We start from the raw sequence: 12175 nt of genomic DNA, 5'->3' as shown, positions 1-12175 counted from the left end.
AAGAAGAAGAAGAAGAAGAAGAAGAAGAAGAAGAAGAAGAAGAAGAAGAAGAAGAAGAAGAAACAAAACAAATCTAGGTTACATACAAGTAACCAGCAACACACAGTGGTAAGACACATTGCGTCAGCATTCACAAGTTTCTGAGGCCGGGGAGATGGCTCAGTAGAATAAGCGCTTGCCTGGCAAGCGCTAAGGGCCTGAGTTCAACCCCTGGTTCCACCAAAAAAAAGAAAATAAGCTTGGACCTTAAAGGTATTTTCAAAATTCAAAAACGTATATAACATAGCAGCATTATATATATGCATATATAGCATATAATATATAATATATAGGTGTATATATTTAAGAATTGGTGAATCCAAGTGAAGGTTAGATGAGTTGTCATTATTATTCTGTTACCGAAAATCTCTGTATAATGAAAAACTTCCCTTGAAAATTAAAAACCCATGGTGAGTAAGAGGGCAAGTGTCAAACTTAAAAAGAGGAAGAGAAAAATCAGAATATTTCTTCTGAAATTCCTCTTAGTAGAGGTTACTAAAAGAAACGTTGCAGCAAGCACTGAGATCTGGGAAGAGATGAAGTTGGAAGAGGAGCGCAGTGAGGTGCGGGCCTAGGCAAGCGCGCCTGCCCTGGACCCCGGATGTCCGTCATGGACCAGCGTGCAGTGCGGACCCTAGGAGTCGCCCACCGGGAGGTGCTAAGCCACCAGATGGCGTGGACATTTAGAAAATCACTCATGTGAATATATGTGAAGTAAAGACAGCTGATTCTAAATAAGTAGAAAACAAGAATATACAAAATTAATAACCAATTAAAGCTCAATGTAAATGAAAATAAAAGAATTTTACTACATAATTTTGATTACATTATATTATGGAAATAAGTGTAATAATCAGTAATAATTATGTATTAGTGTTTACTAATAATGACATTGACTACATTTAACAAAAATATGATGAAAGTTTATCAGGAAGTTAGGAACGTGGGAATTATGGTGAGAAATCTACAATAGCACTGTATCTTAACCTGAATGGCTCACAACAGAAAATAACTGAAATTCATGTCAGGCATCACAACTATACTACTTAATAACACAAAAATACTAATAAATATAAACACTAAAAGAGAACTTCTGGTTTAGGGAGAATGCAAGTAGCTGCTTTTGGGGATATAAACCTTTAGTGTGGTTTTGAATAATTAGTGTGTAAATCTTTTATAAATTTTAAAATTTATGAAAATATTTTATAAGTTCTATTCTAAGAGTGATAATAGAATACTTAAGTTTTTAAAAATCAAAGTGTTTAAAGATCAAATGGAAAGGGCCAGGGATCTAGCTCAGTGGTATGAGCACCTGCCTGGCAATTGCAAGGTCCTGAGTTTGATTCCTGGTACTGAGGGGAGAGAGAGAGAGAGAGAGAGAGAGAGAGAGAGAGAGAGAGAGAGAGAAAGGAAAGATCAAATGAAGAAACTATCTCATACTACAGAGCAAAAATATGACAACTGGAAATCATCAATTTAAAAATGAAAAAATAGATCCAGAAAATGTAATGTGTGCATTATATAAAGTGCAAGTCAGGCAAGATAAAAGAAATAAGTGAAACTTTTTAATATTCTTAAAAGTTAAAATTGTAAAAACAAAAAATTTCCAGTTAAATGGCCATAAACTTTTAGCCAGGATAAATGAGGAAATTTATCCATCTCAACATTTTCTGTTTAAATTTCTGGCCTAAGACAAAAACATATCTAAGCCTTCAAACTAAAATGAATCTATAAAGTGGTAGAAATAGAAAAATACATTTTGGACAGGAATGTATCGGCAAATGTCTAGAAGAAGAGCCAGAGGAGTTTCCAGGACTAAGGAGTAATCGAGATGGATGGCAAGCTTTAAATCCCACGACCACAGAGGAAAAAGCCCTGAACCACACATTGAGTGATTGCTGGCTCCCGTATGTCACTGCCGGCCTGCTTACACCCTCTGAAATGACAGATTAGCCTTCATTTGGTTAGCGTGACTCAGGTAATCAAACTCACCACATAAATGATTTTATCACAAAGACTGAAAAACTGTAATGCATGCCACAAAATAAAAGGTCTTTGCATTATTTCCTCTCGTCTTCTTAATGACTACAGATTTTTTTGTTGTTGAAAGTGGAGCACGATTTAAGGATCCTGTACTTTTTGCTTTATAGCTTAACTATGATTATCGTTAGTAGGAAAAACCTCTCGGGGTTGTAACAAACGCTTTCGCACCACCATGTCTTATCACGCAAGATGCTCAATTTTAAATTTCTTCACTAATATCAATAACTACTCTAATTAAATCTTAGAACAGGTATCACCACCTGTTCAATATGCCTTTTAATTAACAAACATTAGTTAGTGGCTCACATGACATTGTTCACAGAGGTGTGGAATTATTAATCTAGTAAAATGTGATACATGCTCTCTCGTCAAGCATAAAACTCAGCCAAGGTCGTATGCATAAGATCTCGTTATCCAAAGTGGATCGGAGTTTATGGGACAAGTGGGTAACTGGAGTGTCTGCTGTTTCCTGTCTCAGGGATATGATGACGGCTATGGAGAGGAGTACGACGAGCAGACCTACGAGACCTATGACAACAGCTACGCGCCACCAACACAGAGGTCAGTACGCTGGGGGCTGCCGACCCCACGCACCATTTCTTGAACCCAAATATGAGTTATCCTGTGCAAGAGCTTCGAGCACTTGGCTTTTCTCTGTTCCCTTTTTAAATTATCAAATTGGTTCCTAAACTCTGTATGAGAAGTAAAATGTAATAATGTCAGTGCAAACAGGGAAATTATGCAAATAAGTTATTTTGAGACTGATCCTTGTAACTAATCAGCTAATTAAACAGGCTTATTTTTTATCTAAATACTCTAGTTTTTAGAGATTATTTTAGTAAGCTTGTAATTAAGGTAGTGGTAAAATTAAGGAACTTGCCAATATAACTTCTAAAATGTAATTTTCATTTGAAAAGTAAAAGATAGGAAAACGTTATAGGTACTCTGAACAGGGGCAAATTTTTTCGTATTTAATGGTGGCAAAGTTCATTTCAGTAGGAAAAACTAAAGTGAAAACGAAGAGGAAAAACTGGCTCTACAGAGCAAGCTAGGACAGAAGAAAAGAGAGGAAAAATATAAAAATACTAGTACACCCTGGGGACTCAGCGGGCTACCATAAAGAAAGCCACAAAAGCCAGCGGCAGTTTCTTAAAACATCTTGCCAAGTAAACAGTTCCTTTCCTTTTATCACAGATCTCTGATAATTGTTTAATAGATTTCTTTAGGTTTACCTCAAATTTGTTCCTGGTGAGCCTTTACTTCTTTATTGAGGTGCTATTTCACTACAATAAAGTTTACCCACTTAGGGTGAGGTTATATGCATTTTTAAAAATGCAAACTTCAATGGAGCTACTGAAAATATTAAAATATACAGCATTTTCATTGCTCCAAAAGGTTCTTCGTGGTCCTTTGTAATCACCTATCGCCCAGCACAGTGCCCTGGAAATTATAATCTGTTCCTTGTCACTATAACTTCGCCCTTTCTAGAATGTCTTGTAAGTAGAAGAAATACTTCTTTTGATTCTGACTTTTTACCAAAAATGCATTTGATATTTATGCATGTGGTATCAATATGCTGTTCCTTTCTATTACGGTGCAATGTCTCCTTGTACAGCTGTATCACAGTCTTGTTTCTTCATTCATCAATTGAAGGACACATAAGTTGTTCCAGTGTTTTGGAAATTATGAATAAAATTGGCATAAAAATTATATTTTCAGGGCTGGTGAGATGGCTCAGTGGTCTAAAGCACCTACTTAGAACAAGCTTAGCAAAGAACAGGGACTGCGGTTCAATCCCCCAGCACCATATACCAGCCAGCCCCGCCCCCTGGTGGGCTGAGCTGCCCCCCCCACACACACATACAAATAAATAAATAATTTTTTTTTAAAAATTATATTTTCAAATTAATTTTATTATGTACTTTTGTTATATGTAATGACCACATTCATCATAAATAATTTGTGCCTGTACATAATATGTCTCAACTCTTCTCATGGAAAATAGAGATGACCCATGTAGTCATTAAGTGAGTCTCTCCCTTATTCAATAGAAGTCTATAGAACAATTACTGAAAATCATTAGGGCATGAATCATTCAATGATCAAATGTACTGTCACCAAAGGGACCTGAATACTAAGTCTCCTTTAAGCATTATCAAGTAAAATTTGGACAGGGCAAGTGGCTAAGAAAGTAGCATCCTTAAGGTCGTTGTGACCCAAATGCATGCTATGTGAATGCAGTTTGGATTTGCAAGAGCCTGAGGAACAATGGTGAAGTGAAAGCAGGGAGGGAATGCCACTTAGAGAAAATGCTGCGAGCAATTAGAGAAAAGGCGAATGTGAGCAGATACCTTTGCAGCCCAATGCGATGAGCGTATCACCATGGAAATGGTCCCCTTTGCTGGTGAGAACCTGGTTAATCTGTAGCGGGTTGACTAGGAGAGCCACAAGCCAAATGCTTCTTCCTAGAGTAATGCTTTAATTGTCCCAATTACTGGAACACAGCAGTTATGTAGGGTACAGGAACCGTTGGCGTCACACCACAAGCGCTAAGCAGAGCTTTTTATGCAAATTGGCTACGTATTTGGAACATCTGCCGCATTCTCAAATTGGAACATCTGTAATACCTTCGCATGGGTACTAAGTCATCGCACACTAGCACATAAAGATGGTGTGCACCCATACAATGAAAATACTTATTTTTTAATTTTAATATATTTTAGCAGGTCTCTATTAATTTGCTTGAAAAGTTAATAGCAAATTCTTTGAATATATAATATAACTTCCTATAAATATTCACTTCTCGGCAGTCTAAGTGCCTGCCTGGCAAGCACAAAGTCCCAAGTTCCATTCCTGGTACCACATGCTGTGCCAACCCCAGAACCCAGGTGTGCCATGCTGGCCCTGAAACCGGGCATGTGGCACAGGCCTGAAATCCCAGTGCTGGGGAAGCTGAGACAGGAGGATCACTCTGAGCCCAAATGCTACAGCGAGACCTTGTGTCAAAAGAATAGCAATAAAAATACAATCAATCAATCAATAAAAATTTACTTCTATTTGCATATATAGAGGCAAATAGTTAAAAGGGCAATCAACTGTTTGGAGAGAAAAGTTCATTCTCTATCAGTATCAGTTTTCTTTTTGCAAGTGATGGTCTTTAGGTAGACTTTGAAGTATAAGATTTGAATTCAGGGCCAGACAGATAGCTCCGAAGCATATGCGCCTGCCTGACCAGCACCATGTCCAAGTTCAATCCCTTGTGAATTTATGGAGGAAAATATCTCTTAAAAAGATATAATGAAGAGAACTAGAGGAACATTAAATTTCTCCAGAACTTATAAACCACTTTAACACTGTTTTGGCAACAAGTGTACGTATTACTTGATTTGTGGCAGTTCAGGTGAGAGGAAATATTGGCTTAAAATCTGGCAGATGAAAGAGTAGAAAAGGTGTGGTTGAGCAGAATGGGGAGGATGGCAGCTCTTCTGCACATCTTTCATTCAGTAGTTCGCACACGTGAACACGGGTTTGTGGAAAGCGCGTGGCGGGGCTGGGGGCGCCTAAGTGCAGTAATTCTACATCCTCAACAGACACGTCAGAGCAAGTTCACCAGGTGACAGCCCTACAAAGGTTCACTTGGAGTTCAGCAGCTTTAACAAGTTTAATTAATCCCAGTTGTTTTGTTAGACATCATTAGTTCCGGAAAATTTCAAATAGATCAGAAAAGGCACTTTACCTGAGATTCCTCCAGAGGCAGCTTTGCTGAATGACATATGAGCGACCGCTAACGAGGGGAACACGAGCCGTCTCCACTCAGCCTTCTCTCTTCTGTGTGACTTCCGGAAGACAAAGTGAAGAGATAGATTAATGGGCTTGTTGTTCGAGCTTCCTATTCCTGTTTCCAAGGATTTAGCTTCCTTGAAGTCTTTGACTTACACCAAGTTCCATCTTAGGAGTAACACCTTTAATTGGACCAAATCTTGTCATGTTCTCATACTTCATGGTTATATATTTCTCAAAAACATTAACATTTTCAGTGAACAGCCTTCTGAAATCATGTAGCTATACAAGATTTTGAGAAAACTGCCTGATGGCCAAATGTTAACCAAGAACACGTAGCAGAACACAGATTAAGGAAATTCTATGATGAAAAAATGTTTACTTACTTGGGTGCAATTATAATATTACAAATGAAATTTAAAAGATCCATTCTGGATCTTTGACTCTACAAGTAATGTGATTTACATATGAAATGTTAAGAACTTCTAATTTTCCAATATGGATTGTTAGACAGAAGGTTGGTGCAACAGACAAAATAAATAAAAACCTCTATTTTCCTTGAACCATGAATCAAATGAGGAACTCAACACAACCTGGGGAAAAAAATTGTCCTCTCTGTAGATACTGAAGCAAGGTGCCAAGAAAGCAAAACATCTCCCTCTGCAATATACAGCAGTAGATGCTAGAGATTTCTAAACTGAAGACCCCTGTTGAATGTCTGTAACTATCAGTGCCTATTCTGTAGAGAGGGAAAATGGAACTCAAATTAGGATAATCTGAGGTAAATTCAATAGGGAATTACATTCACTGGCAGCAACCATAAGAGACAATTCCAGTCTCTGGGCCTGGTATTCCTGAGGGAGACCCTCAGCTACCAAAAATGAAAGGGAGACAGAGAAATCCATGAGCCAGGCCACCTGAGCTGAGCCAAAACCATTGCCTCCTAAGGTAACCATGGCCACCTCACCAGAGTTAATGCCACACCTCACTCTCTTCCTTTTTTAGTCTCCAACCATTGTTCCCCTGACTGAACCCATTAGGGAGAAAAGATGTGAAATGTGAAGAAACCTAAGAAGTGGGGCTTCTCTTGATAACCCCTAGAATAGAGAGCAGGCTGGAGGAGAGAAATGGGGTAGGAAGGGAAATGGAAGCAATCTAATGTAACTCACATTTTATCACATTTCAGCAACTAGTAAGTAGATGTATTCATGTCAATTCTTTGAATATATAAATTATGACATGAAATAGCTATGGAAAAATTAAGGCGTTTTAATGAATTTTCATTTTATATATGAGAAAGCATTTATTATGGTTTAGAGCTAACATGCTCCCCCACTCCAAAGTTTTGTGTATTTAGAAGGAGGCCCTAGAGGTGGGCCAGTGGGGACTTGACCTGGAATGGGGGGATTTGTCCAGCTACCTTTCTCCCTGCTTCCTGGCAACCCTGGGGTGAGAAACTTTCCTCTGGGACCCCTTTCTGCTAGCTAGTTCTTCCTTGGAGCTAACCAGTGCTGGACTGAACCCTTGAAACTGTGAGCCAAAAATGTTTTAATTGTGGGTATTGAGTGGCATGTCCCAATGACAAGAAATCTGACTAGTAAACTATTTACTAAAAAGTCAGAGAAAATATGCAGGGAACACAAAAAATATGCATTCAGTGGACAAATGGATTGTTAGACCCATTTTTTGGCATATAGTTAAACATACTTTCAGGGTCAGGAACATCCATGATTATGTTTATCAAGATATGCAATAATTAGCGGGAAAGGGACTGGCCAGATAGCTCAGGGACTAAAGCGCCTGTGTAGGCAGAGTGCAGGGGCTGGGTTCGATCCCCAGACCCTGCCCCCAGGGTGCACTGAGACAGCCACTGAGACCAGGTGTGGTTGTAAGCACTTGTAATCCCAGTGCTCCGGAGGCTGAAACAGGAGGATCACTACAAGTCCAATCTGTGTAGAGAGTCCTTGTAAGCACTGTACTAAACACATAATAAAATAAAATAAAATTAGAAGAGACTGACAAACTGGAAAGTTTGTATCCAATCTAAAGGATGACTGTGTTCAACTGTACAGCACTGTGACTGTATAGTTTATATAAGGAAAAAGTCCCCGCCAGTAGTAGAGCCTCTGTCTTCTTCTCCAAGAGAAGCTGGAAATCTAGACTTTTCCACTTACCCTGCACACAGAGGAACCATCCCAAAACCTGGTAGTACTAAGCAACCATTTTATTATACTAATAGATTTCGTGCGTCAGGAATTTCACGAGGCACACAGTGACAGCTTGCCTCTGTTGCACTATTTCTGGGGCTCATCTGGGAAGGCTCAAATGCCCCAGATGACCAACAGCTAGAGGCTGGGATCATCTGGAGGTTCTTCTCTGTCCTTATATCTAGCAGTGGTGCTGTTGCCAGCAGTACCTCAGCTGGGACTGCTGAAAGCGATGCTCATATAGTCCTCCTTGTGTCGCTTAGGCTTCCTCTCAGTATGGCAGCCCAGGGTGCCAGATATGAGTGTCCAAAGCAACAAGATAGAAGCTGCCTGGAGTTTTATGATCTAGCTTCACCGTGTTATTAAGTAGACCCCAGGTCCAGTCAGATTTCAGAGATGAGGCAGTGTATAGTGTATATCCCTGGCAAAGAGTAACTGACATGGTTGAAAAATAGTAGTATTATGGCCCTTCCCTGTCCTTGGGACAGAATACCCAAGAGCTGCAACTTATAGGAGGAAAAATTTGTATGACCTGTTTTTTTGAAAGGTTCAGTCTAGGGTAGGCTGGCTCGAAGGCAGAAACAGCAGTGCTGGAAGGCAAGGCAGAGGAGATCTGCTCAGTTCCTGTTAGGCAGGAATCAAAGAGAGAAGAATGGGAAGGGGAAGAAGAAAGAGATGGGGCAGGAGGAGAAGGAGGAGGAGGAGCAAGAGGAGGAGGAGGAGCCCAGAGGCACAGCCCCCAGGGACGGACCTCGTCCATTTCCATCCAGGCCACACCCCCTGACAGCACCCGTAGCTCTGAAGTCCTCCCAGGCCAGTTCAGTGGTGTGCAGAGTACCCCCTTGATCCAGTTGTCTTCTGAGTGCCTCCGCTCTGACAAAGGGGCTTTTTGCTAGACAAGATAGATCTAAACCACCGCATAGCCATTCTTGGCAAATAGAATCTAGCAACAGGTTCCCAGCACAATATCCTGATTTGGGGGTTCTAGCAATTGATGTAAAGAAATTAAACACTTTGAGCAAACTTGGCTGTAGATATTCTATATTCATCTCTACACAAAATGATCACAATAGAGAAGACAGTGTACAGAAACTGCTTCCAAAGACTTAGTAATGAGGAATCCTGCCACATGGCTATTTGAGGGCGGTACAGGATCTGTGAGGATGCCTTACCAATACTGCAGGGGCCTATTTGCAAATAACAAGGGAGAAGACAAATAAACATATAGCATGTAGTAAATTCTTTGCTAACAGGACTAGTCAAAGACATGAGAGAATGTGAGAAGTCATCTAAGTAAAAAGGTAGAGACAGAATCAGAAGGCTTGCAAGAAGAGCAGAGGACAGCCTTCAATTTCACTGGTAGGTGCAGCTTAGCCAGACAAGGGTGTTATCATGTGATATATAAAGGAATAATGGTATGATTCATTAATAGAGAACCACATGGTCTTCAGATTGCTTACATACTAAGATATTTGAGAATGCTAGAGTATTTAGTTCAAATAATAACGAAAACAAGGAAGTCTGGATGTGGTTCTCAGGAATAAGAAAAGAATGGCATTTGGGTAGAGTTTCATCAATCATAAAGGTTATTAAAAGCAAATTTATTTCTGGATAAGATTAGGAGGATTTTGTTGTTGTTGTTGTTGTTGTTGTTGTTGCTGTTTAGCCAACAGTTTGGTAGTCTGCACTCAAAGGCTTCTCCTTTAGTTGCTCTTTGATCTCTTTGTTGAATCACTTGTCTTTGCTTTAGTGGTCTTCTTTGATGTCTTGGTCAATTTGCATGTAAAAAAACATTAAAAACAAAACAGCAGGCAACTTCCAGACCTTGCTATTTGGCACTTGCCTCCTGAGAATGAGAAAGGAGAGAGTGTTTCCCTCCGAACATCACAGTCAGGATGTAAAAGACGGGAACTGAAGTCTTAGAGTTGAAAAAAATGAAAAGAAGATCCTGAAAGGACCTCAGAAGGGAATAGAAGTTTCTTGGGATAAATATTGGATACAGTCAGAAAAGTACAGATGGCATTCATTTCCCATAATTACAATTCCCTTTATAACATCTTCAACATTAAATTAATGCTTATTAAGGGTTTGCCAGTACGGAAACAGGAGAGCGAACAGAGACAGTACATTAAATTACAGGCTTTGCAATATTGTAGATCAGATGTTTCATATCCAAAATCATTTCTATTTTAGAAAGCTAATGTAACATATAGTTTATATAGTCTATATTGCTCCCAGTGACATCTGGACCCAAAAGACATATAATATTATTGTTTTCAAATGTGCAGATAATTATACCAGGTCAGATGTAAGTGTCTATAAATAGCTTCTTACCAGTTTAGGTTGGAATTTTGTTGCCAGATTATATCAAAAATACAATTTAAGAAAAAATATTTGGTTTCAGAACTTTGGGATTGGAAATTAAGTGATTGTAGCTTGTATTATGTAATAATAATATTAAACTATAGGAAATGTACGAAAGAGGAAAAATGGAAGTCTAAAGGGCTAGGCAGGGAACACCTGATCATTTCTCTGAGTAGTAAGTTTCTCACAATAATAAAAGCAATAAAACTGTAGTACTGAGCATTTGCTATGTGCCAGCTATTTACATTAGGCACTTTGTAGGCATTGTATATGAGGTTTATCCTTACGTTACAGATAAGGAGACTAGGATTTTGAATGGTTACCATGGCAGGAACTTTGTAGTTTAATTTATAATAGGTCCAAGCTTTGAACTGATTTCTGCCAATTCCAAAGACAGGGCCCTGTATACTAATACTGTATTCCTCCCTACACACTTTACTCCATGGGTAAGCCTATTTCCTAAGTTGATGAGGAAACTCTTACCTGAAGGAACAGTACTCACTGAGGGTGAATCTGTGTTTATATCCACTGGTCTCTACCTGAGCCGTGAATCTACATGCACACAAGTGTAGCTTTTGTTTCTTTCCACCCATCTTTCTTCCTTAACAAAAATCATGTCTTCTGTCAATCTCAAATCTCAAATGGGCTACTGGGGGCTGTGCTTCCTCTGTTCTCTCTTGGTAACTGATTGCATAGTTTTTGGTCTTTCTACAAATGGAGCCGAATATGTTTCTGTGACCCCCTCACTACCACACATCTTCGTTGGACTAATACAATAAGCCACTTGTACACCTCAGCTTAGGAGGTTTGTGTGTCTCTGGCTTCCCTTGCTGTTGTTGTGTGTGTAGAGCCTCCCTAGGAGCTGGCTTCCCTGGTGTAGACCCCAGTATCAAGCAGGGGTCCAAACCCAGAAAGGGCCAAGCTCCACTCAACCGATAGCTTGGGACAGAGCCGCTACCCAACAATCAGCCTACAGCAACCAACCTCAGCCAAGCCAAAACAGTGAACATTAATAACTCTGTATTTTTGTATAATATCTACAGTGATGCTTGCTTGATACTTAGTGTTATTGTACCAGCGGCAAAGTACACCAGGAGGAAGGGTATAGACATAGTTTTCCTCAACTTTTCTTGATGTATTATTCCTCCAACTTCATCAAGTACCCAGTTTTCTTTTCTAAGACTTTCCAGTGGTCCCAGGCCCGATTGAAAGTCTGGCTCTGTGATCTGGAGATCCGTCACATGAGGTGGGAGCTCACAAGTAAATGCCACCTTTGTCTTCTGAGCTTCTTGTTTCCAAGGCTGGCCCCGCACTGTGCTTGCCCATGTGATTCTGTACACTTGTCCGATGACTGCATGTACTAGACCTCTTTTCAAGTGAAAACCAGGTTCTTCCTAAAGACCTCTGTCGAGCCAGTTTGGCTGCCACCCTGCATCTTCGTTACCTAAACACAGAAATGAACATTTATCTCAGGTACATTTTACCTTGCTGCTTAGACCTCTTGTGGTTGGTTTTGGGCTTCTTTGTTGAATGTTATTAAAATAAGCATACTAGCTATACTTCTTAGCATATCCTATATTTACCTTTTTTATTCAACTTTCTTTCTGTGAAATTTTGGGGAAAACCTTACCGAGGATAGGTGTTAGCAACAACCTTAAATTGACATTGGCCACTAATAAATATTCTATGAGAATAGTTCTAAACATAGCTGAGAATCTATGTAGTGGCTTACAAATTATTCA

The 12175-nt window shown here is 39.5% G+C and overlaps 1 protein-coding gene across 1 annotated transcript in view; it reads left to right on the top strand.

The window, feature by feature from the left end:
• The window catches only part of Khdrbs2 (KH RNA binding domain containing, signal transduction associated 2), a 451883-nt gene that overhangs the window by 403798 nt on the left and 35910 nt on the right, over nt 1-12175 (top strand). Inside the window, exon 7 of the mRNA XM_004623186.1 lies at nt 2561-2643. Coding sequence (XP_004623243.1) covers nt 2561-2643 — 83 coding nt within the window. The remainder of the gene's footprint in view (nt 1-2560; nt 2644-12175) is intronic.

This window comes from Octodon degus, unplaced genomic scaffold, assembly GCF_000260255.1.
Source record: "Octodon degus isolate 3935 unplaced genomic scaffold, OctDeg1.0 scaffold00001, whole genome shotgun sequence".
NCBI classification, from domain to species: domain Eukaryota; kingdom Metazoa; phylum Chordata; class Mammalia; order Rodentia; family Octodontidae; genus Octodon; species Octodon degus.
This window is presented reverse-complemented; position numbering and strand designations above follow the sequence as displayed.